Below are 23,515 nucleotides of genomic sequence, written 5' to 3'. Positions count from 1 at the left end.
CGTGAGCGTGGGTGGACACGAGCAGAGGGAGTCGGGGTGGAGGGCGCCATGGTTGATGTAGTCTTGTCGCGTCGCATCGTCCAGGCGCTGGTGGCCAAGGGCAGCATAGAAGCGGGAGGGTCTGAAACAGGGCGTGGAGCTTGGCTCCGAGTGACATTGGAGCCGGGCGAGCAGGAACAGAACAGCGCAACCTGAGCCGTCGAGGCTCCCGTTGGCCGTGGGCCTCTGAGCCTCTGAAACGGCGTGGGTCAGCCGCCGCACTACCCAAAGCAGACAGGGCCGGCCCATGTGCTGGCCCATCTCATCTCGCCTCTACACTGTAGGCGCGGGGCGTCTGAGCGCCGCATATTCATGCACACCATCTCAATGCCCTGAAGCCCGCCCATCTGGCATGACTTGCCCAGTCCAACTCGCTGCCGTGCGCCCTTCTATCTCTTTCCAGAGCCGGCCCTTTGAAGCCCGTCACCTCCACCCTGTCGACAGCATCGGACAGGCGCAAAACCAAACACCCACCCACGCCCGTGAACCGTTTCACGCCTACTTGACGACACCACCCACCCGCTCTCGTACCACCCGTTTCCATTCTGCCTTAGTCGCGCCCTCGGAGAATTGGCCTTGTGCGGACCCTGCTTACTACTGCCGTCTCTGGTACCCCAAACTAGCTCCCGACCGACTGCACAACCACGCCAATTGTCGTATGTATTGCAAGTAGAGTGTGTAGTGTACTATGTAAAGTACAACTCCCCCATGTCTATTTTTCCTCGCTGCCATTGCGCTCCCTGGTGCCCGCCTATCGCTCTTCCCCCTGCCCGTTTCGTACGCGACTCGTGCGACCCATAGACTGGTTTCGAGGCGCAAAATGGCATGCATGAGAAAACGATTCTCGGCCACCATCGCCAATCATCTCCCGCGCCCCTTTGCAGCCTCAGTCAGACCAGCAACCAGCAGCAACATGGACAACGCAACATCAATCTGTCGCATAAACGACATCTCCATCTCCAGCCATGCGTTCAACCGGACCTTCGCATAAAACGGAGAGCGGGGCCAAACACCCACTCTATCTGCGCCGGCCTGACCCCATTCGTCTACAAACCACATGCATACCCCAGTCCGCCAGTGCCTGCGCCTCACCTCCACCCAACGAGCGAGCGAGCGGCTTTGGGTGGAGACATCTCCCCCTTGGTCGCACCAACTCGTACGCCCTCCAATCTATCTGCGCCGCACTCGTGGCTAGTTCCGGGCGGCGCGTTTACCACCCCTTCCCACTCCAGTCTAGTCCTAGTCCCCTCGCCCCAGTTTCTGGCGGCGCATGAAACACAACGCCAAAAACCATGTGCCTTTGCCGGCTTTTATCTATTACCTATTAGCGAACGAAAAAAAAGCCCTCAATCAGAGTTCGCTCTAAGTAGTAGCTACTCCACAAAAAAATCACGTAAAACTATCGTTTTTTTTCTTCAACCCAAAGCTAATAGGTATAGTTGATCAGCATGGACCGCATTTTACATTTATTTGAAGTCTTTTCCGAGAGCGAACTTGGTAGCTGGTTCTTTCCCCAAGCGAGAACACACAACAAACTCCAGGGGCTCCTTCCCCAATCCGTATACACACCACGCCTAGCGGCGCCCAGAACTAGTTCATTCTTGACCCCATCTATTCCGTTACAAACACTCAATATATTCCATGTTCTTTTCCTTCTTCTAGATTGCCCATTTTTGTCCGAACGCGCGGCAACTACTATATCCCAGTCATTTGTTCCTCTTCATGACTTCTTTCTCCCCCCTGCTCTTCATCAAGCAGAGAAGAACCCACATCTTCTTTCCCCTGTTCTGCCCCCAAGCACAGAACCCATAGGCTTCCTGCTCCCCCCCCCCCCCACCCTGCTCTTTCTCTGAACGAGACAAACATGTTAAAAACCGGGCTCATCTCCCCCATCCTTATCCCAAAACACCAACATTTGCTTTTTTTTATAAAAAAAAACTCTCCGAGCCTTCGCCCTTTGTAAGAGAAATCAGACAAATGAGATAACCACGGTTCGATTCACCTCGGAACTTCCCCCCCCCCCCTCTTCCTCCCTTCGTATCCCCAAACATGTAAACTGGGAATATATAAATTGCTGAGTCTACGCCCTCTCATATGAAACCGGCGCGTACCAGTCGTTCTAGACTATTCACCCACTTGTGAACATGAGAATAACATAAAGGTGTATGTATGCATGTATGTGTATATTTTTTTGGGGGGGAGGTGGATAATACAGCTCGTAGCGTACAAGTGTTGTACATAAAGGTGAGGTGAAACCTAGAGTTTTTTTTCCTTCCTGTCAGCTACCGCCGACCGGGGCCCGTCTTACGTTGCATGGGAATTTGCTTTAGTTCCAGAAGTGATGTTATTCTTTTTTTTCTCTTCATATGTTTTGTTGCTTGTAGATGTTCTTAATCCATGGGTCCAAGCAAGCAAGGGTGCAAAAAAAAAATCTAGAAAGGCGCGCGTGCGTGTGTCGTTTGGAGTAATACTCATACAATACATAGTACACATTGTATCTACCCAACCCGTTTGCCTTTGCTTTCCGCTTCTAACAACGTCATGACATTTGTCTGATGATGCTGAGTGCAAAAACCCAGACTCCAATCCCCTACTATTCCTCTTGCATCCCTACTCTTCCTGTTTCCCGTCCATGCCATGCCAACCCCCCATCCTTACTCTGATGTAAAAAAAGAAAACAAAGAGAGCATAGCAATACCCTTACCACTTACAAAACCCCATGCCAACCCCCCCCCCCCTACACTTCATCATCACTATCATCATCCCCCAGTAACTCCCCCTCATCCGCATCCACAACCGCGTAATCCCCTCTTCCACGAGCAAAACTGCTTCGAGAAGTATACGTTCGGCCATAGCCCCCATATCCGCCACGTCCACCGCCCATACGCCCAGCAGTCCACCTCCACACACTACCCACTAGCAACGGCAGTGCAGCAATAACGGCCACGAGTCCCGACACCGCTGCAACGGGCCACTTAACCCACGGTGCATCGCTATCAAAGACGCCACTACCGCCACCCTCGCCGAGCCGGATGCGACCAAACTTGCCGTCCCAGTTGCGCCAGACATAGTATCCGATTCCGCCGGCGGCTGCAAACGGCAGTACGATAGCGAGGAAGAGAGAAAAGCCTCCGATGCCGTGTTTCTTCTGGAAATCTTCTTCGAAGCCAGGGCATGGATGCACGTCACCTGTCTTGTCGAATTCGTTTCCACCCTCGCAGGTAGACAGGGGAATCTTGCGGAAGCGGCTGTTGGACCAGTATTCTTTGACGCCCTTGTTTTTGCACACGGCTGAGGCATCAGGGAGTTCGAGGCCGGGCACGAGTACGCAGTCGCCGCTGGCGTCGCGTTCGTAGTTGTATGCACTGTGGGTATGATATCAGTGTCTGTCTTGAAACATTGTCTACGCTGGAAACATTGCCATCAAAACTTACCATTCGTAATCACGCCTTGTGCAAGAGCAGTTGCGTGCAATGTCGTGCATTTGATCAATGCGCTGTGCGTTCCGGCACTTGACACCCCGTTTCTTGCGGTGGTACTGGGCCACGTGCCCAAACAGACATTCGGGCTCGTCTTGCTGCAGGGGATGCTGGGGACTCCAAAGGTCGTAGTCGCCGCGAGTAGGATCATGCTCGTCGAGTTTGCATTCCTTGCTGAATTCTGGGAGGCCGGAGAAGTCGAGATTCACGGCAACAAGCTCCTTGCTGTCTTTGCCCCAGAGAAGGAAGTTGAGCGACGTATCGCTGGGCACTGTCGTGATAGCGTCGACCCGAATCTTATGGTCGGAGAACTTGTACAGGTTCCATTCTACACCGCCGTCAAGCGAGTAGTATACGTGGTCCGTATCTTCACCTCGGCGGACAATGACAATGACGGATCCTTGGTCGCCAAACTCCCACGCGTAGGTGCCCTTCTTGATTTCCTTCCACGTGATACCCGCGTCGGTAGTCATAAAGGTGTTGGCCTCGCCGAATGTCGTCAGCTCGGGTCCGACATTGCCGACAGCAAGCATTAGTCCGACAGCCGTGGGAGATGAATACATCTCACGAGGATCAGCGCGCTCCGTGTATCCGTGGATATGCAGACCACATTTGTCCTTGTTCGACACATCGCACTTGTACGGCTTGCCGTCAGAGTCCTTCTCAGGCGCTTGCAGAGCCTCCCAGTCGGCACCATCGTTGTGAGTGATACGACTCTGCTTCTTCTTTTTGCTGCCCTTGTCAACCTCTGCAATATTGATAACCACATTGGCAACAGCAACACCCTCAAGACCCTGCATCTTCTCAAAGTCGACATAGCCATCAGTGTTCCTGTTGACACCGCTCAAGCTCATGACGTAGGAAGTGCCATTGCTGTTACTCTTGATGATTGAACCATACTCCTGGTCTCGTGTTGGGTTCACCGTCACATGCAAAAAGACTGCATGTGTAGAGCTGTCCAGCACAGTGTATGCAGTCTGGTGCACGTCAAAGAACTTTGGAGGGAATTTGGCCTCGGCAAACGTGTTGGCGTCCAGGCTGGCATCCAGGCGGAGACTGTTATCCTTGGCTTTGGTCGCAACCATGATGAACTCGGACATGGTTGCGAATTCCACAACCGACTTGAACTTGACATCCTTCTTCTTGAACCAGTCGTCACTCGAGATGAGCTCCAGCGGGGCATTCGTTTCCTCGTTGGTGTGTTGTTCGCAAAATACTTGCTCTTCCTTGACACTGCGCCCAGTCTCGCGCCAGACAAACATGCACTTCTTAACGTATGGCACAAGAGACTCCCAGCTGTCATCCTCGCCGTTCTTCTGCGAAACGTAGGCTACAGTGTGGCACTCTTTGTCTCCCGACTTTTCGCAGTTCTTGCCACCCATCCATATGATCCAACCCTTTTGCTTGGGATGGAACTGCATGATCTGCAGCATTTCTTTGTTGGGTACAGCGGGCGCGTTGAACGAGTGGATGCTGTCATGGAGACCGCGATCCTCGGAGTAGTAAACTTTTTTTCCTGCAGTCAAGAAATAGACATTGTTGTTCTCGTACTGATGAGGGTAGATTCTAACAATTTCATCATCGATAGCCTTCTTCCACTTCTTTCCGTGGTCGTGCGATATGTAGGCCGTACGTTCGTCGGTAAGCATGACAACTGTCTCATCTTTGCTTCGTTCGTTGCCAGTGTCTTCACCTTGGGTGTTGCGCTCGAGGTAGTACTGTTCTACGAACTCGCCACCCTTGAACTTGGTGATTTCATGGGTAATCTCTTTGCTCTGCGGCGGCCGCTTCTCCGAGTCTTTGCATTCGCGCTCGACCTGCTTGTCTCTATCCGTTTCGCCTTTGCATTGGTTGCCGGGAATCTTTCGCCAGCCAGAACTACCTTTGTATGTCTTGGCATCTCCTTCGCAAGCTCCCTTTGGTAGGCTGAACGAATCATCAGGCTCGCACTTCTTGTCTTTGCCTTCACCAACAGGGGCAAAGCCAAAGTCACATTCATAGTCCCGGAATTGGTCGCAGTCGCAAGGCTTGAAGGTGGGAACCGGGTCTTTGAAGACTTCGCCAACAGAGCACTCAGCATCCCACTTTCGCCTTCGGAACAGCTGCTTATGGCCCATGACACAGCTTGCAGCGCCATCTGCGTCTTTTCGCACAGACCATTCGGCATCAAAGTCGCCATCTCCACACTTCTTCAGCATGTCGGTGAAGTCAAGGTGAATGATGACGTGCTCGCGGCCGCCACCATCCTTCTTCTTGGATCCGTACAGCATGAACTTCAAACTTGTCGAATCGGGCAGGGTCGTCAGTTCGCGTGCGCGGATCTTGTAGTCAAGCTTGATCTTCTTCCAGGTATCCTTTCGTCCATGTTTGAACGAGTATCTGATCTCATCGGTGTCACCTTCGTCAAAAACTGCCACGAGGACGGATCCCTGGTCACCGAATTCGTATTTGTGTGCTTCCTCGAGCGCAAGTTCCCACGTGAGACCTGCATCGTCGGAAACATATAGGTCGCCATCGGTGTACTTGCCAAGGAACTCTCCGGTGTTTCCAACACCCATGACAATTCCTGGCGCTGGGCTCGAAAAAACGCGGCCGCTGTTGTGCAGATTGGTGACGGAATGCAGATGGAGTTCTTCGTTTTTGCCCTTGACTGTGAGCTTTTCAAAAGTTCTGCCGTCGTCAAAACTGATGCGCGACTTTAGCTTCTTGGTTTGGCCCGACTTTTCAACCTCTTTGTAGTTGTCAACCGTATTCACAAGAACCACACCCTGGATATTTGCAATCTTCTCAAAATCAACAAATCCGTTCTCGTTGCGATTGGTGTGTTCGACATTCTTGGTAAAGTATGTTCCGTTGGAGTTGCTGGTGTACAAATTGCCCATGGTCACATACTTGGATGTCATGACATCAACTTGTATGCTGTAGTTTGTGGACTCAAGAATTGTGTACGCATCTTCTTCAATCTTGTGGTCGCCGAATTGGGCGTGGTGCCAGGAGTCGGTGTCCTGGGTTACGTAGAGGGCGAGTTCGCTCGAATGTTCGGCTTTGGCAGCGGCGACGATGTAGCCCTTAGCCACGGCCATGTTGGCCATGCCCTGTACAGTACGCCCTGACGACATGGTGGGCTCTTCCATATGCTCGAAGAAGCTGTGCTCTGTTAGCTCCTGCTCTCATATTTGATTTGTTACCACCTACTCGTCTGACACGAGAAGTCTAAAGTCTTTGGATCTGTCCGAGTATTTTCCTCTTGTGATACACAGTATACGGTCATCGTGCTTGTCGACGCCTTCGAGAAATCTCTCCGAGGATTTGGCCCACTGGCACATTCGGCGATCCTTGATAAGGCCCTTGGGCTCAGTCTTGAAGCCATCGGTGGTGTAGTATGTCTGTCGCAGGTTAGCAATGCGACTCGTGGTAGTCTCAGAAGATGCATACCCTTCCAAGACACGGCGCCGTAAAGCAGTTCTCAATCTCGTTGATGAGTATCTTCTTGTTGTCCTGCGCGTGCCAGCCCACTGGACCTGCTGGCGAAGGCGCAAGCTCCGTCTCGAAGCTTTTCCATGTTTCTCCTTGGTCAAATGTAATCCAGTGCTTCTTCTCGCTCAGTACCAGCGCCACCTTGTTGTCGAATGGATTCTTGATGATGCCTAATCCCTGGATATCCTTTAATTGTTCCCAGCCCTTGCCAGCATCCTGCGAGCGGTATATCTTGCCCGTGTCGAGTTCTTGTACCAAGGCGACTCCAGAATCGTCAAAGTACATGAGGTTGACGAGCTCATTTTTGAAGGGCTTCGTCACGACGAGCGGGTTGTCCTTTGCGGTGGCGGGCGAGGGTGCTAGTGCCAGCAGGGCGGGCAGCAAAAGGCCCTTAATGTATTTCATGGTGCATAGAGGCGACGGCAAAACGCGTGTGTTGATGGGGGAGAGAAGGCGCGAATGTTGGAGAACAACTGGCGAGTCGACAATTCACAGCCTCAAGCACCGGCCCCAATGACGCTGACGGACCTGAAACACACGTCGATGCGCCGCGATGGCGAAGGCCTCCTAACCCAATGAAGACACAGAGTCAAGAATCCAAACCCAAGGAGCGGCGTAGGAGGCAACAGAGGCAGTGTGCAGCAATACAATGGCAAGATTAGCAATGCGATGCCAGATGGCGCCAACAATGCAGTGCAGTGCAGTAGGCTCAACTGGACAGATAGAGCTTGAGGGGCCAGTCGCGTATAGGCGGACGTCCGCGGCTGCTGTCCCGCATTCTGCATCCCTGCTAGGACCGTCGCCGGTTCCGCTCCCAACTCCAGTACTCGCCGCCGATTCTCCTTCATATATCTTGACAATTATTGGATATTGATGCTAATGCCTGCGACTAGACTACGGACCCGTCAACTATCAGCATCTTGGCCACAGCTCAGGCGCTACCAGGAAGAACGCTACAGAGCTGCAATTTGAACAAGGCCTCTGATATGAGATTCGAATACCTAATTGACCGGCAGACAACAATAATATCTCCGTCGCTGGTTTCGTCTCACATGTCTCAACCTGACAAAAAAACCAAACCATGCCACCGCTTTACCTCGTCCATGGCAGCCCCAGCTTCTTCATTTCCACCGCGAGCTGCAAGATGTAATCGATACTCTCGCACTGGGTCTTGGCCTTGTGCACATTATCGCCCCAGACATAAATCCCATGTCTCCTCACAAGAATCGCATACGAATCCGGGTACTTTTCCATCGCCTCCTCCAAGCTCTCCCTCAAATCCTCTTCGTGCGCTGTGTTCTCGATAATCGGGATGCGCAGCCGGTCGTAGTAGCCCAGGTTCCCTTGCTTGCCCCGCCCCTTTGGTATCCCCTTTATTTGCTCAATCTCTTCAATCTCAAAGCATGCGTCCTTGCCGAAGTCGCGCTCGACGAGGAGAGTGACGAGTACTGCCCATTGCGAATGCGTGTGGATGCAGCATCCGGCGCCGCGCTCAAAGGCTGCCATGAACAGCGGGGTGCAGGCCGAGGGTTTGAGGACCTTGAGTATGGAAATCAGATATGCGCGCCATGCTTGTGTGAAGATGTGTGGTCTGTACCTGTGGCCTCCTGAGGTACTCCTTACTATTGAAGTCCATAACAAACATGTCGGTAGGCTTCATAAGTTCCTTTTGCACGCCACTCGGCGCAATGTATATCTTGTCTTCATGGCGTATGCTTGTTCCTCCGCCAGTACCTGTCACCTGGCGCGATCCCCATTGTTAGCCATGCAGTCAAAAAAGCGCCTCTTCACTTGCTGGCCCCCAATTTCACGGGAGGAATCCTCGTACCCAGCCCAAGTTGTAGAACTTTGCGCAGAGCGTGCAAATGTGGTTTGCCGGGTGGCTTGGGTCGTCAGAGTGCACGAGGACCTCTGGATCCTGTACACTGGAGCTCATTATGACGCTTTTGAAGAATATGTTTCTCTCTCTTTTTAAGGCGCCAAAGTTGGGAGTTTTTCTCAATGCCCAAATGACGCGTTGGGCGACCGCGAAGCTACTACTACCCCACGTGGTCCGGGCGGGCTGGCTGGTACAAGCTCCGTCGAAACTACAACATTGAGAACTTCTGAATGTATTCAAGGAATGTTTTCGTTTATTCAATCTAAACATATTACTCAAGTAAAGACAAGGTCGGCTCGCCTAAGGAGACTACGACCCGTGGTATCATTGACGTCCAGAACGCTCACTACATTATTATATCCTCCACCAAGGTTGCGCAACCGGGTATATCGCAACTACTTAGCCGTCTCGTTTTGCGCCAGAGGAGAGTGATCATGCTCCTTCTTCTTGTCGAGATGAAGCGCATGCTTTAGCTTGTCGCTGAAGCCCTGGCGGTCTGGGGACTGAGAGTGACCACCGTGCTTCTCCTTGTAGACGTTGCCAGCGCCACCTCGCTATATTCATGTCAGCTTTGTCTTCCATACATGCACAACGAGGCCACATACTCCAGTGTGAAACTCTTCCTGTGGGTTGCGCTGGTTGATCTCGGGTACCAGATCGACTGGGCGACCTTCGTCAGACTGCGGGCCAACACGAGGCGACCTGCCCATGTTTCCAGCTCCACCGCGGCCAGTTGAGAATTCGCCTTCGACAGATTCGCCTTGGATGCCTTCGCGAACGAGGCCTCCGTCGGTATAGACAGTATCGTCTTGGCCGATGTTGCCAGCGCCTACATGAACAACAGTCAACTTCTGCTTTCACAAGACATGTACGTTTTCTGGGAAGATGCGACTGACCTCCACGTCCAGTGGAATGAATCTGCGTGCTAGTCATCTTTTCTTTCTTTGCTGCTTCGGGGGTATCTTAAATTCAAAATGTATACGATCGAGATCGCACAGAACCAGTGTTACGACTGAGAGAGTAAATCAGAGTATGACAACAGTCCAGCGCAACGCGACAAGAAAGCCCTTATAGTCATTCCTCCAGTCGGGAGACAACCTCCAAGAGACTGCAATGACGCAATCTCATTTGCGTCCATTGGCAGCGCGGGATGAAAATAAGCTCCCGCAATAAAAACCAGGCATCGGCGTGTCTACGGCTGCAAGTAATTCAACGAAGTTTGCTCGGCCAAGACAAGTTGCAACGACGAGGGACGGCGTCGCGTCTTCACGCAGCCCTCTCATTGTACCGTGTAGGTGGTTTATGCGATGGTGTGAGGTGATCGCCTGATAAGCCAGAGTGAAGTGATTCGCTCTGCAACTGACTAAGCCGCCTACATCCCACTGTTTCCAAGCCTCGAGACTGGCAATCTTACGCGAACATGCACGGGCAAAGAAGCGTGGCTGATGTTGCAAGGTTTACTTGGAAAAGCTGTTGGAGAAGTTTGCAAAGCACGAGGTCCACTGACGTGTGTCTGCCCATCCTGGTGGTCGTCGTCGATCCTGACGCAGGCACAGCAATTTCGTCAACTATGCAGGAACGACGAAATAATTTCACATACCTAGCCATCATAACGAGGTACAAATTCAAGTGCCGTGACACGATGGCAAGCTCATTATCTAATCACAAACCCCCGTTACTTGTAGCGCCACAGAAACTGAGCAAAGCCAACACAGCACGTGTAACGTAGCAGCGTCACACGTTCTTCCAAACACTCGACTCACACTCTCCATACTTGTTTCAAACACACACCTTGACCGTCTTGAGATTTGAGTGAAGTGAAAATGCGCCATCTTTAACGTCCCAACATCTCGATGTGGTACAGAGCTTGTTTACAACCCCAAGGGTGATGTGACTATTATAGCCTACGCGATACGACGGTCTAAGACCCTAATAAAACGAATAGGAAACGGGACAGAACATGGTTATCGTAACAACTCAGAGTATGAAACAAAGGGCCCCATCGCTTGCATTTTCTCAAGACGCAAGGCTTTGGTCGTCGCTGTACCTGGCGTGACCGTCTTCGGCGGACTGAGCTTGCGCTTTGCTCTGGTCTGCATGCTTGGCAGGATCGAAGACGTACATTGGGAATTCCAAGAACAGGGTTCGCTTCAGGAATACCGGCATCCTTGCGTATAGTGCTGGTGGGAAGGGGATGAGAATGCTGGTTCGTTGGAGGTACTTTTCGTACTCAGGCCAATGGCTGCCCTTCTCGTACCTCTTCTTTGCTGCTGGGCGTTCCTGCAGCGTAAGACCTGACACAAACATGAGAAGCAGGGTCAAGAAGAAAGGTCCGAGGATCGACGCGTAGAGGGCATCGTAGGCACCTCCCGAGACGTAGTTGTACGCTGCTGGCGACACAGCAATGGTGAAGATACCTGGGGACTGTTAGCTTCCCCCAAGAGCATATGCACCGCAAGGACCCACCGAACTGAATGATGATCTCCCCGAAGTAGTTGGGATGCCTGGTCCACGCAAAGAATCCCACATCGCAGATCGCACCGTCGCTCCCATGTGCAGTGCGGAACCGATACTTTTGAATGTCGGAAACGCTCTCCATGATGAATCCAATTCCCCAAAGGATAACGCCCGCAATATCACATCCCGTCCCAAAGTCGGGCTGATTGAATTTGGTAACATTCGGCGAGTTGAGTAGCGTCACGGGCAGTGAAACGGTCCAGACCCAAAACATTTGACTACGCTTTCATCAGAAACAACACTCTAAGAACAGGACTGGTCGTATCCACTCACAAGACCCAGAACCCAAGGAATGACCAGAACTTATCCCGCTTATCATCAAACCTATCATCTTTTCCTGTCTTGAGGATACGGAAAAGCAAAAACCCGCTTAGCCGTGCCGCCCATAGCATAATGAAGAGCGAGACGACGATGTTGCGTGGCTCATCCCTATTCTCGCTGAAAGAAAGCGTGAGGATAGCGAGAAGGATGAAATTCGTGCCGCCGGCGAAATCAGTGAGTTTGTCGAATTTCAGGGAAAATGCTATCGCGAAGAAGAAGAGTTGGTAGGCAACTGTAATCAAAAAGGTTATCGCAAGGTAGTAATTGTCGAGCACGTGTACGGCCGCCATGGTGTCGGTTGGTAGAATACTATTGCTCTGTATGCTCCTCGGAGGAGACAGAAGAAGAAAAGAGCACGCGCCTCTACATATAATACACGTTGATTTAGTCGCGCTCTCGCGCCTTACGGAGCCCGGACTATGTGCTCAAGGCAAAATCTCGCCGCTTCTGGCATTTGTTGCGCTCAGAGAAATGTTAGCCCGGTCGGGTCGATGATGCACGTCATCGGGCGGGCCAAGCCACGATACGTAGTGACGACTCTGGCCCGCGATCAGCCGCTTGGTTGCGCATCCCTCCACACCTCATGTATCCATCGATCCAGCAGAATGCACGCCTCGAATCCAGAGCAGCCACGCAGTGCACTCGGGGGCCTAGACATAAACTCGGAAGATCCAACTCCAGACCCGCATGACCCGTGCTGAATAATCTACCCGCACACGACGGGACAGTGAAACTCCGCTCGTGTGAGCTACCCATGTCGCATCTCACGCACAAACCGCATCAGATAGTCTCTTCAGCGGCTAGCCCAGACAAGCTTCTATCGTGAAGCTTCCCACATCCATCACCCGTTTCTTTGCTGAACCGCCCAGAGTTCCTGCATCAAGCCTTTTGATAACAAGGATTGGTCCTGAATAACTAATGCTTTCCACTGGCGTTGCTTTAACCCCCGCCCCCCCGTCTCCAGTCCCCCCCAGGGCGCCCACTTAGTTCTTGAGACACGATGGTTCAAGTTGACCGGTACACGCAACTGCCAAACGCGCGAAACCGCCCGCCCCTCGTCGGGCCTTGCTGGGTTGGTGCAGGAAACAAAAGAATAAGTGGGTAGGGCGCCTGGTTGGGACTGTTAAAGTAACACGATTTGGGGGTGGGTGACTGCATTCTTTGCGGAAGCGCTGGACGTTGCTTGTCTCTTCTCTTTTCTTCTCTCTTACACAGGAAAGGCTTATGCTCCGTGACGATACCCGCTTCTAACTGCCGCCATTGTTTCTGTTTGCGCGGCTCCACCGTTTGGCCCTCTTCTCGCTTCTCTTCGCTCGACGTTCCCCCCCTTTTGTTCTTCTACCTCGTTTTCTTTCCGACGACTTCCTTTGAAATCTGCTGTGCAGATATCCTTGGAGCAGGAAAACAAGGTTTCTTCTGCATGTCGGGGACATATACCTTTTTCGATTCTTCTTTCTTTCCAGCAGGACTGTTGATGTTTTAATTAATGATTGCATTTATTGTTACGCCCTATCTGGATTTTTGCTTTTTCATAACGACGTCGTGCGTATACTAAATTACCATTATGAAGACGACAGCATCGTCCCTGGCTTCGGCCTTGCTGCTAATCAGCGCAGTATGTACACCCCGTTAATCTCATAGTCTGCTGATGCTAAGTATACAAAAGTCTCTTGCTTACGCAAAACTTGATATCCACAATACTCACATACAGACGAATATTGCTGGAAAACGCATCGATGACCTGGTTTCTGGAGTTGATCGGTCTGGAAGCAATGTTTTCGAGAAACGCGACATCCCTGCTATTGAACAGTCAAATCCTCTGGAGAACGCACACATTGTCGCCAGGTCTGCACAGAGCGGTCTGGACGCAGGTGCTCTATTGAATAGCATTGCACCAAGTCAGAGTGTCGGTAACGGAGATATTACCACCAACGACGTTGGTGGAGATATTGCCAATCAGATTGCTGCTGGAAGTACGAATAGCATTGGCAACACTGGCAGTGGGCTAGGTGGACAGACGCAGGGTGGATCGGCGAATGATACTATGGTGCAGGCACAGAGTCAGAATCCTGCGCAGGGGACTACTCAGGGAACTACTCCAGGAGCTGCCCAAGGTCTTGCCCAAGGAACTCCTCAAGGAACAACTCCTGGAACTGCACCAATCAATTCTCCAGGTCAAGGAAGCGACATCATCTCGAACGATGTCGGAGCTGCCCTTGCGAGCCAACTGACACCAGGCGGCGATTCGACCGATGTCAACGTTCAGGATGTTGGTGGAGCTATTGCGAATTCAATCGCACTTGGCGGACAAAGTCAACCAACACCACTACCACAGGGCCAGCAATCACCACAGGGTCAACAGCCACCGCAAGGACAAGCACCGCAACAGAATCCTCCACCACCACCATCGGGTCAGGCACCTCAGGCTATGGCACCCCAACCTATGGCGGCCCCGATGGCGTCTCCAGAAGCATCTCCAGCGACACTTCCTGAAATGGGTTCAGCGCCTCAGGCCATGGCACCCGCAGCAGCTATGGAGGCATCGCCAGCAGCAGCTCCTGAAATGTCTCCAACAGCATCACCTGCAGCGGCTCTAGAAGCGTCCCCAGCGGCGGCTCTGAACGCGTCTTCAGTAGCGTCACCTGCAGCATCTCCGGAAATGTCTCTAGCGCCATCTCCAGAGGCATCTCCCGCAGCAGCTCAAGAAGCATCTCCATCATCATCTGAGATGTCACCAGTGGCATCCCCTGAAGCACCTGCAAAAGCAGCTTCAGAAGCATCTCCTGCCATGTCCTCAGCAATGTCGTCAGGAGGATCTCCCTCTTCCAAGCCCGTCATAACCGTAACACCCCCAGGAAAGTCATCTCTGCCAGCAGTAACACCTATCCCCTGGAGCAACCCACCTTCACAAATGGGGGGAATGAAAAGCAATGCAAGCGCTGAAGGATCAGTCACTCCAGCAGCGCTATCCGCTGAGAGCACCAGCACAATGGTATGTCACTGTAATGCACTCCCAGTATCTAGTGATTGATTACTAACAATAATGGTAGACTGCTGGAACAGAAATGGCTTCGCCAGGCTCAATGGCCAGCAACGGAACCGCTGCAGCTGTAACAGTAATTGCCGAGGGTGGCTCGCCAGCTGCCGCAGAAGCGGTTTCCAGTTCCATGTCCACTAGCATGGCATCAGTCGACACCGCAACCCTGACACCGGGTGGCCTTGCTGCTGCAACCACCACAACAGCAGCAGGTAGCCCTGTTGCAGTCATCGCCCAAGGTAATGTCACCGCCAGCTCCAGCGGCGCCTCGATGACTATGGCATCTGAGGGTGGTTCCGGGGCAAGCAGCCCTATGATGAGCATGGCGTCTGGCAGCAGTGCTGCACCAGCGGCGGCCGCAGTTACAGTTGTTGCAGGGTCAGGAAACTCGTCTGAGCTAGCAGGCATGATGAGTGGCGGGGCTTCTGGATCGTCCATGTCTTCTATGAGTGGAGCCTCGGCTACAGCTGATGCTGCTTCGGGAGGTGTAGCCGGCCCAGTCACTGTTATCGCAGGCAATGGAACATCGCCGACTGCTGCTGCTGAGGCTGCCAGTGGATCAACCTCCATGGCCTCTGGTATGAGCTCGGAATCTATGGGCTCGAGTGGTGGTTCCTCAAACGGAACGTCGGTCGGACCTGCAGTCACTGTTATAGCAGGTGGTGGCGAGGCAGCTGCAGCCGCTGCGACGCGAGCAGCGGAAAACGGAGGCTGCAATTGCTCTTGTCTATGTCCTGCTGGTTCCTTCTCTATGGCACCGCCACCGGCCCCAGCGTTCCAGTTGGGCTCTTCGAGCACAATGCAGACCATGGTTGCCAGTCCCATCACTGTTGAAGCAGGAAGCAGTACAGCAGGTGCAAGTTCAGGTTCCAGCTCCAGCTCCAGCTCCAGCTCCAGTTCGGCCTCGAGCGAATCCAGCATCACATCCATGTCCAGTGAATCCTCCTCCGCAACCTCATCCCCAATATCCACAACTTCTTCCTCCGCCGCATCGTCAACGTCTGCCGAAGCAGCTAGCTCGAGCTCTGCAGCTACACCTGCAGCAACTACCTCGTCCTCTTCATCATCAGCAGCGACCAGCATCTCCGCTCAAAGCCAAATCGCAGCCGATGCACCGCCCGTGCCTACACCTATTGGCGGTACGGAAACGCCCACTGGCGGACTCCCGTTTAACATCAACACTGTTGATTTGCAGAGTCGTGTTACGGTGAATTTGGGAAGGAGGCTGGCGAAGCCGACCGAGGCGGCTAGGGGGTGGTGGTGAAAGTAAGTAGGTAGTAGTAGTATTAGGATCATTGTTAGTATTGTTTGGACTGGTTTTTGTGGGTTCTCTTTATGGTATATATATATATAATTGGTTTAGTAGGGCACTGAGTGCGTCTGCTTTGCTGTGACACGGTTGGATTAATTTATGAAAAGATGAAATATAACAGTACAAGAAGATCATGGCGTTCTGTTGGCGCGTCTATTTGGGTATCTTTTTTTACTCTTGAAATAAGCACTTTTGTAATTATACGGTCTGTTGTTGTTCCTGGCCTGCTTCCTGGACTTTTGCCTTTTTGTTCTTTGCTTGTTGGCGCTTGGAGATGGGCTTTTCGGCTTTTGTCTCGTGTGTGGGGATGGAGTCTAACGTCTCGCCTGGCCGCTTGCCGTTTTGGTTCTTATTTGCTTTTCCCTTTTGAGCGGCTTTATCTTTTGTCTCATGCGCTGGCTTCTCGCCGCCGTGGACGATATCAACTATGCCCTTGAAGCTCTGTCGCTTGAGGTGGGCAAACTCTACGACGCTTCGTGGCTCTTTGGTGAGGCCGTCCTTGCCCTTTTCTGTGCCGAGTCCCCATACGGAAGCGAGGTTGATGATGTCGCTGGGTGCCCGTATGCCCAGAGCAGTGTTTGCCTCGGAGCTAAATATCAGGCCGCGGCCTCTGGTGACGCGAATGAGTTGGACTGCGTTGCTAATGACATTGCGCTTTGCAGCAGGATCATTTGATAGGATGCCTTGGCTATAACATATCTCAATCTTGATTCCTCGTGCTATAGCGGTGCCGAGCATAGGAAACTTGAAGTGTGTTTCGAAGCGGGTGGTAAGGTCGAGCGAGATGATATCCACGTCGAGGCTCTGGCATGCCTGCTGCAGGGTGCGCTCGTCGGTGGGCCGGGCAGCAACCAGGTCATAATGCTGCTGCAGCTGGGGGATGCGGAAATTGGATGCCGAGTCAGTGAGGAAGATGTTACAGCGGCGCAGGATGCGTATCCGGGCAGGTACGGGGAAAGGCAGGCTGGTGGGTACGGGGGAAGTCTGGTGGTGAAAGGCATTGATCAGCGTGGCGTCGCAGGCGCAGGCGCAAGTGAAACTGGAAAGTGGAAGCTACAACTGGAGCAGCAGCGTGGGCACCTACTATATCAGTGGGAAGCCTCCCAGTATATGTGTGCGTGAGAGCAACGACATCGTATCCTACTGCATTGCATCAGCCCGGCGCTCGCTGCATTGCATCACTACGACGCCCAAGGGTTGCCCGGTAGCTCACATTCGTCAAGAAAAGCGATTGTCCGCTGCAGTCCCGGTGTCGCGCCAGGCCAGGGCACGTGCAGATCGTGGAACATCTTCCGCAATGGCGTCGGCAGGCACAGAACGAGTGGTGGGAGTGGGAGAGGGCGTGGGAGAGGGCGTGGGAGAGAGCGCGGTAAGGCTGCGGAAGAGCAAAATAGGTAAGTCTACCAAGATCGTCACTGGGCGGTTCGCATCAAAAAAACCTTAGCATTTGGTGCCGAAGCTTGGCCCTGGAATGCTTTGCTGAGCGGAACTGAACTGGTCTAACGCACACACAAGCCACCCTCGGCCAGGACTGCGACCACCATCTCCCCCCTCACCACCACCGCCCCCAGCAACTCCTCGACGTCGATACGGCACAGAGCGAGCCCTCACTAGCCGCACCACCGCCACACGCCCGGTCGCCCCAGCCACAGCACGAGTGCCACGCCCACCGTCACCGCCTCTTTAGGCTGCTGTACTGGACAAAGATACAGGGCGCCGTCGCTGTGCTTGCTGTTGCTGTTGCTGTTGCTGTTGCTGCTGCCGGCCTCGCCCTGGTCCTCTGCCTGCCGCCGCTGTGTGCTCCCGCCAGCCTCCGCCCTCTGCCCCCACTCCCACCAACTCCAACTCCAACTCCAGCACAAACACCACCACCTCCGTCACCACCACCACGCGACCCCCCGCCCCCGCCTGCCCACACCCCCTTCGCTGCCACCATGGCGCTCAACAACTCGAGCGGCGCCACGAGCATCGCCCGCGTCTATGCCGATGTCAACGCAAACATGCCCCGCTCCTACTGGGACTACGACTCGGTCAACATCTCGTGGGGCGTGCTGGAAAACTACGAGGTTGTCCGCAAGATTGGCCGCGGAAAGTACTCCGAGGTCTTTGAGGGCATCAACGTCGTCAACTACCAGAAATGCGTCATCAAGGTCCTCAAGCCCGTCAAGAAGAAGAAGATCAAGCGTGAAATCAAGATTCTGCAGAACTTGTCGGGCGGCCCCAACATTGTCTCGCTGCTCGACGTGGTGCGCGACAACCAGGTGAGTGCCGATTTTGACCTGGGCTTGGCGCCTGGGTACCGCTGCTGCTGCTGCTAACACGCAACGCATAGAGCAAAACCCCTTCGCTCATATTCGAATATGTCAACAACACCGACTTCCGCAGTCTGTACCCCAAGTTTCAGGACTTTGATGTGCGCTTCTACATCTTCGAGCTGCTCAAGGCCCTCGACTTCTGCCACAGCAAGGGCATCATGCACCGCGATGTCAAGCCTCACAACGTTATGATTGACCACGAGAAGCGAAAGGTGCGCATTGTAAACTGACGCACGCGCACCGCTGCTAACCCAAGCCTAGTTGCGCCTGATTGATTGGGGTCTGGCCGAGTTCTACCATGCAGGAACAGAGTACAACGTCCGCGTTGCGTCGCGTTACTTCAAGGGTCCCGAGCTGCTAGTCGACTTCCAGGAATACGACTACTCGCTCGACATGTGGTCGCTGGGCGCCATGTTTGCCTCGATGATCTTCAGGCGAGAACCCTTTTTCCACGGTAACAGCAACTCGGACCAGCTGGTCAAGATTGCAAAGGTCCTTGGCACCGAGGACCTCTTCGACTACCTCGACAAGTACGACATTGAACTGGATGCCCAATACGATGACATACTCAGTCGATATCCCAAGAAACCCTGGCACTCGTTTATCAACGCCGAGAACCAGCGCTTTGTTAGCAACGACGCCATTGACTTTCTTGACAAGTTGCTACGATATGACCACCAGGTAAGCCCAGTCAGCACCTGCGCTTTACAGCGCCTCCCCTGCTAATACACGCACTAGGAACGACTTACTGCCCAAGAGGCCATGTCGCATCCATACTTTGCTCCTGTCCGACAAGCTGCGCAGCAGAACAGCACCGCGGCATGATTGAGATACCCAATTCACGTGATTAGATGTTATGTAATGGCATAAAAGCACAGGCGCCCAACCCTTTACTCAAACCAGAGCATTCTACTTGCAGTCACGCTCTGAGCGTGGCGGACTATCTGGCGTGCCGGCGCGCACACGGGGCATGAACAATGGAGTGATATATATGCAGGGCAAAAGACGGGGTACTGTTCTTGGATAGGCCATGAGAGAACGGCAACGGCCCAGCGCAGGCGTATTTTTGCGACCAACGCTTTAGGGCTGACGGTCAGAATAATGCATAGCCAAGGTGTTAGTGGGCTTGTACAAGTGTCCAATGGAGTGAGTCCTCTTTCTCGAATGTTATCAACCAATATGGTACCATGATGTGGACTTCAACCAGTGATTGCTTCGAACGACTTGACAGTGTCAATTGTGCTAGGGCCAAGGCATTTTCATGAGCAGTTCATCAACGGCTGCACCGTTCCCTAAGAGTTCACCTAGACGCGTAGGCGGGGTCAGATCAGACGCTCGGACTCAATGTGGGGGTGACGCATGCCGGACTTCGAAGACTCACACCCAGTCACTATTTTTTGTTAATGTTGCCCCGCCCCGTGCTCACTACACTGCGCGCTGCTTGCAGACAATCCCTCACACATACTAGTTCCTTCAGACACAGACTACAGTTACCATCGCGAATCTACACTGCCCTCCACCCTCAGTCTTCGGCTCACGCTGGGCGCGTGCTCATACTGCACCACCACTACTCAACCCCAACCATGGCGCTCAATGCGTCCTCCCACAACACCACGGGGGACAAGACGGCACCCAACACCGCCCCGCCGCCCGAGCTGAGCGGAGAATCCAAAAAGGACATTCTCAGCGCCGCAGAAACCGAAGCCACTGGCCAGCATGCGCCCGGTCGCGAGAATGAAAAGGGCGTAGAGAAGAAGGAGAAGACTGCCAAGGAGCTCGAGAAGGAGAGGAAAAAGGCGGAAAAAGATGCAAAGTTCAAGGCCAAAAAGGCTGCCGCTGCTGGCGCTGCCAAGGATGCTCCGGCAAAGGAGAAGAAAAAGAAGGGCAAAGAAGAGGAGCAACTGCCTGAGTACGTCGAGCAGACACCAAAGGGCGAGAAGAAGCGTCTTCAGAGCTTGGACGGTCCATACACAAAGGCATACATTCCCAAGGTTGTCGAGTCTGCATGGGATGCTTGGTGGGATGCTCAAGGCTTCTTCAAGCCTCAGTTCGCAGAGGATGGTAATGTCAAGGCCCCTGGCCATTTCGTCATTCCCATCCCACCACCCAACGTCACGGGTAAGCTGCACTGTGGACATGCGCTCGCAACGAGTCTTCAAGATGTCCTGATAAGGTGGCACAGGATGAGAGGCTACACTACGCTGTATCTTCCTGGTTGCGATCACGCTGGTATTGCTACGCAGTCCGTTGTTGAGAAGATGTTGAAGCGGAGGGAGAACAAGACCCGATATGACCTGGGTCGCCAAAAGTTCCTCGAGAGGACTATGGAGTGGAAGGAAGAGTACCACCGGCATCTAACCAACACCCTGCGCCGAATGGGTGGTTCCTTTGACTGGACGCGCGAGGCCTTTACTATGGATGAGAATCTGTCAAAAGCAGTCACAGAGACGTTTGTTCGCCTCCATGAAGATGGTCTGATTTACCGAAGTAACAGACTGGTCAACTGGTGTACAGCCTTGAATACGGCCTTGAGTGCTCTTGAAGTCGATAACAAGGATCTGGCTGGCCCGACTAAGCTGTCTGTTCCGGGATACGAGAGAATGGTCGAGTTCGGTGTCCTTACTCACTTCAAGGTATGCCGAGCAGAGTCTAATCTCAAAAATTGTACTAACAACTTCTGTAGTATGCTATTGATGGTACCGACCAATTCATCGAAATTGCTACCACACGTCCTGAAACCATGCTTGGTGACTCGGGTATCGCCGTCCACCCCAAGGATGACCGCTACAAGCACCTCGTTGGAAAGAAGGCTAAGCACCCCTTCATCGACCGTCTCATGCCCATTGTTGCAGACGAATACGTCGACCCCGAGTTCGGTACTGGAGCTGTCAAGCTGACACCAGCTCACGACCCCAACGATTTCAACCTTGGAAAGAAGCACAACCTTGAGTTCATCAACATTCTGGTACGTCTTCCCCTAAAGAAAACTAACAAAACACTAACGTCTACAGAATGACAATGGAACAATGAACAAGAACGCTGGCCGTTTCGAGGGCGAGAAGCGCTTCGATGTTCGTTACACCGTTGTAGACGCACTCAAGAAGGAGGGCCTGTTCGTCAAGACCGAGTCAAACCCAATGAAGGTGCCCATTTGCTCAAGATCTGGCGACGTAATTGAGCCCATCATGAAGCCACAGTGGTGGATGAAGATGGAAAGCCTAGCAAAGCCTGCCATCGAAGCTGTTGAGAAGGGTGACATCAAGATTCGGCCAGCCACTTCCGAGAAGATCTACATGCACTGGATGAACAACGTTCAGGACTGGTGCTTGTCGCGTCAGCTCTGGTGGGGTCACCAAATACCAGCCTATTTCATCCAAATCGAAGGCGCCGAGGGTGGCCGCAACGAAGACGAACTCTGGATTACTGGTCGCACAGAGGAAGAGGCAAGAGCTAAGGCTGAGAAGAAGTTCCCTGGAAAGAAATTCACATTGTCGCGAGACGAGGACGTGCTCGACACATGGTTCTCCTCTGGTCTGTGGCCATTCTCTACTCTGGGTTGGCCAAACCAGACTGTCGACCTTGAGAAGCTCTTCCCTACTTCTGTCCTTGAGACCGGCTGGGACATTCTCTTCTTCTGGGTTGCTAGGATGATCTTCCTATCCCTATACTTGACTGGAAAGGTTCCGTTCAAGGAGGTCTACTGCCACTCTCTTATCCGTGACTCCGAAGGCAGGAAAATGTCAAAGTCGCTCGGTAACGTTGTGGATCCTATAGATATCATGGATGGCATCACCCTCCAGAAGCTTCACGACCAGCTTCGCGCAGGTAACCTGGATCCCAAGGAGTTGACCAAGGCCGAGAAGTACCAGAAGACCGCCTTCCCTCAGGGTATCCCCGAATGTGGTGCTGATGCGCTCCGTATGGCACTTGTCGGATACACCACTGGTGGTGGTGTAAGTTTGTCTTGCTATTTCTTATTAGATGCAATACTGACGTCTTTTTAGGACATCTCGTTCGACGTCAATGTCATTCACGGATATAGGAGATTCTGCAACAAGATATACCAGGCCACCAAGTATGTCATTGGACGGTTGGGAGAATCCTTCACACCACAGGAGAAGGTTGGAAAGAGTGGAAAGGAGTCTCTCCCTGAGCGCTACATCCTCCACAATCTCAATGCTGCTGCCAAGAAGATCAACGACCATCTGGAGGCGCGCGAGTTTAGTCTTGCCACCCAGGTTGCCTACAAGTACTTCTATGTCTACCTCTGCGATACATATATCGAGAACAGCAAGGCCATCTTCGACGAGGGAAGCGAGGAGCAGAAGGAGAGCGCTAAGCAAACGCTTTACACTGCCATCGAGGGTGGTCTGAACATGATCCACCCATTCATGCCCTTCCTCACCGAGGAGCTCTGGCAGCGACTGCCCCGAAGGCAAGGCGACAAGACACCTTCCATTTGCATTGCGCCTTTCCCACAATACTCGCAAGAGTTGGAGGATGAAACCGCAAATGCCGAATACGAGCTTCTCGTCGACAGTGCAAAGGGCCTTCGTTCTATGACTGCGGAGTACGGTATCAAGGATAATGCATCCACATATATCCAAGCTCTCGACAATGGCACACACTCTATTCTCTCTTCCCCCACATCTCTCCCCTCGATCCGATCCCTAGCGGGCAAGACCGTATCCGAGATCAAGATCCTGTCACCCTCTGAGACCGCGCCCTCTGGCTGCGCCGTGTACACAATCGGCACATCAGCGACTGCCTATCTCGACGTCAAAGGCCGCATTGAACTCGACAAGGAAATCACAAAGGCCCAGGATCGCCTCACAAAAGCCAACGAGACGATTACGCGCCAGAAGAAGATCATGGACAACGACTGGGAGCAGAAGGTTAGCGATGTGGTCAAGGAGCAGGAGAGGGAGAAGCTCAAGGCTGCGGAGTTGGAAGCGAAGAACTGGGAGGCGAGTATTGCGCAGTTTGAGAAGATGAAGATTGAGTAGGTGGATGTATGTGTGTGTGTGAGAGAGAGATGTATGATGATAAAGCACAAGTGCACCAATGAAGATTTTCAGCATTTTCTAGTAGAACACGTGGATTGAAGATGAAGAAGTGGAAATAAGAAGGAAGATGGCG

At 52.9% G+C, this 23,515-nt stretch overlaps 8 protein-coding genes across 8 annotated transcripts; 3 read left to right on the top strand and 5 right to left on the bottom strand.

The window, feature by feature from the left end:
• Window positions 1-2,726: 2,726 nt before the first annotated feature.
• COCSADRAFT_38057 (uncharacterized protein) lies at window positions 2,727-7,677 on the bottom strand. Its single transcript, XM_007702872.1, has 4 exons — window positions 6,954-7,677; window positions 6,714-6,904; window positions 3,474-6,665; window positions 2,727-3,404 (listed from the first exon to the last, which is right to left on the bottom strand). The coding sequence occupies exons 1-4, from the start codon at window positions 7,398-7,400 to the stop codon at window positions 2,777-2,779; spliced, it is 4,458 nt and encodes a 1,485-aa protein (XP_007701062.1). The 5' UTR covers window positions 7,401-7,677; the 3' UTR covers window positions 2,727-2,776.
• Window positions 7,678-7,796: 119 nt separating this feature from the next.
• Window positions 7,797-8,991, bottom strand: COCSADRAFT_38056 (uncharacterized protein). Its single transcript, XM_007702871.1, has 3 exons — window positions 8,824-8,991; window positions 8,593-8,736; window positions 7,797-8,534 (listed from the first exon to the last, which is right to left on the bottom strand). The coding sequence occupies exons 1-3, from the start codon at window positions 8,929-8,931 to the stop codon at window positions 8,088-8,090; spliced, it is 699 nt and encodes a 232-aa protein (XP_007701061.1). The 5' UTR covers window positions 8,932-8,991; the 3' UTR covers window positions 7,797-8,087.
• Window positions 8,992-9,104: 113 nt separating this feature from the next.
• COCSADRAFT_38055 (uncharacterized protein) lies at window positions 9,105-10,148 on the bottom strand. Its single transcript, XM_007702870.1, has 3 exons — window positions 9,771-10,148; window positions 9,480-9,703; window positions 9,105-9,428 (listed from the first exon to the last, which is right to left on the bottom strand). The coding sequence occupies exons 1-3, from the start codon at window positions 9,805-9,807 to the stop codon at window positions 9,270-9,272; spliced, it is 420 nt and encodes a 139-aa protein (XP_007701060.1). The 5' UTR covers window positions 9,808-10,148; the 3' UTR covers window positions 9,105-9,269.
• Window positions 10,149-10,890: 742 nt separating this feature from the next.
• COCSADRAFT_27623 (uncharacterized protein) lies at window positions 10,891-12,002 on the bottom strand (the record flags this gene model as incomplete). Its single annotated transcript, XM_007702760.1, has 3 exons — window positions 10,891-11,291; window positions 11,341-11,609; window positions 11,665-12,002. The coding sequence occupies 3 exons, from the start codon at window positions 12,000-12,002 to the stop codon at window positions 10,891-10,893; spliced, it is 1,008 nt and encodes a 335-aa protein (XP_007700950.1).
• Window positions 12,003-13,276: 1,274 nt separating this feature from the next.
• On the top strand, window positions 13,277-16,013 carry COCSADRAFT_161699 (uncharacterized protein; the record flags this gene model as incomplete). Its single annotated transcript, XM_007703215.1, has 3 exons — window positions 13,277-13,327; window positions 13,379-14,704; window positions 14,763-16,013. The coding sequence occupies 3 exons, from the start codon at window positions 13,277-13,279 to the stop codon at window positions 16,011-16,013; spliced, it is 2,628 nt and encodes an 875-aa protein (XP_007701405.1).
• Window positions 16,014-16,259: 246 nt separating this feature from the next.
• Window positions 16,260-17,350, bottom strand: COCSADRAFT_172567 (uncharacterized protein; the record flags this gene model as incomplete). The annotated part of the gene is made up of 3 exons (XM_007703214.1): window positions 16,260-17,045; window positions 17,146-17,204; window positions 17,275-17,350. The coding sequence occupies 3 exons, from the start codon at window positions 17,348-17,350 to the stop codon at window positions 16,260-16,262; spliced, it is 921 nt and encodes a 306-aa protein (XP_007701404.1).
• A 330-nt stretch (window positions 17,351-17,680) lies between these two features.
• On the top strand, window positions 17,681-19,566 carry COCSADRAFT_145422 (uncharacterized protein). The gene is made up of 4 exons (XM_007703213.1): window positions 17,681-18,322; window positions 18,394-18,588; window positions 18,638-19,057; window positions 19,115-19,566. Exons 1-4 carry the CDS (start codon window positions 17,996-17,998, stop codon window positions 19,199-19,201), a joined length of 1,029 nt encoding a protein of 342 aa, XP_007701403.1. The 5' UTR covers window positions 17,681-17,995; the 3' UTR covers window positions 19,202-19,566.
• Window positions 19,567-19,959: 393 nt separating this feature from the next.
• COCSADRAFT_92430 (uncharacterized protein) lies at window positions 19,960-23,382 on the top strand (the record flags this gene model as incomplete). The annotated part of the gene is made up of 4 exons (XM_007703212.1): window positions 19,960-21,009; window positions 21,060-21,341; window positions 21,388-22,329; window positions 22,381-23,382. 4 exons carry the CDS (start codon window positions 19,960-19,962, stop codon window positions 23,380-23,382), a joined length of 3,276 nt encoding a protein of 1,091 aa, XP_007701402.1.
• Between the last annotated feature and the right edge of the window lie 133 nt (window positions 23,383-23,515).

The sequence above is a fragment of the Bipolaris sorokiniana genome (assembly GCF_000338995.1).
Source record: "Bipolaris sorokiniana ND90Pr unplaced genomic scaffold COCSAscaffold_9, whole genome shotgun sequence".
Lineage (NCBI taxonomy): Eukaryota > Fungi > Ascomycota > Dothideomycetes > Pleosporales > Pleosporaceae > Bipolaris > Bipolaris sorokiniana.
This window is presented reverse-complemented; position numbering and strand designations above follow the sequence as displayed.

Coding starts and splice junctions, on each gene's coding strand:
- COCSADRAFT_38057 (XM_007702872.1), bottom strand. CDS start 7,400: ATGAAATACATTAAGGGCCTTTTGCTGCCCGCCCTGCTGGCACTAGCA. Junction 6,666..6,713: donor AGACTTCTCGTGTCAGACGA/GTAGGTGGTAAC, acceptor AACAGAGCACAG/CTTCTTCGAGCATATGGAAG. Junction 3,405..3,473: donor ACAAGGCGTGATTACGAATG/GTAAGTTTTGAT, acceptor TCATACCCACAG/TGCATACAACTACGAACGCG.
- COCSADRAFT_38056 (XM_007702871.1), bottom strand. CDS start 8,931: ATGAGCTCCAGTGTACAGGATCCAGAGGTCCTCGTGCACTCTGACGAC. Junction 8,737..8,823: donor AGTTCTACAACTTGGGCTGG/GTACGAGGATTC, acceptor GGATCGCGCCAG/GTGACAGGTACTGGCGGAGG. Junction 8,535..8,592: donor AGTACCTCAGGAGGCCACAG/GTACAGACCACA, acceptor TCCATACTCAAG/GTCCTCAAACCCTCGGCCTG.
- COCSADRAFT_38055 (XM_007702870.1), bottom strand. CDS start 9,807: ATGACTAGCACGCAGATTCATTCCACTGGACGTGGAG. Junction 9,704..9,770: donor TCATTCCACTGGACGTGGAG/GTCAGTCGCATC, acceptor TTGTTCATGTAG/GCGCTGGCAACATCGGCCAA. Junction 9,429..9,479: donor AGGAAGAGTTTCACACTGGA/GTATGTGGCCTC, acceptor ACATGAATATAG/CGAGGTGGCGCTGGCAACGT.
- COCSADRAFT_145422 (XM_007703213.1), top strand. CDS start 17,996: ATGGCGCTCAACAACTCGAGCGGCGCCACGAGCATCGCCCGCGTCTAT. Junction 18,589..18,637: donor TTGACCACGAGAAGCGAAAG/GTGCGCATTGTA, acceptor ACCCAAGCCTAG/TTGCGCCTGATTGATTGGGG. Junction 19,058..19,114: donor TGCTACGATATGACCACCAG/GTAAGCCCAGTC, acceptor TACACGCACTAG/GAACGACTTACTGCCCAAGA.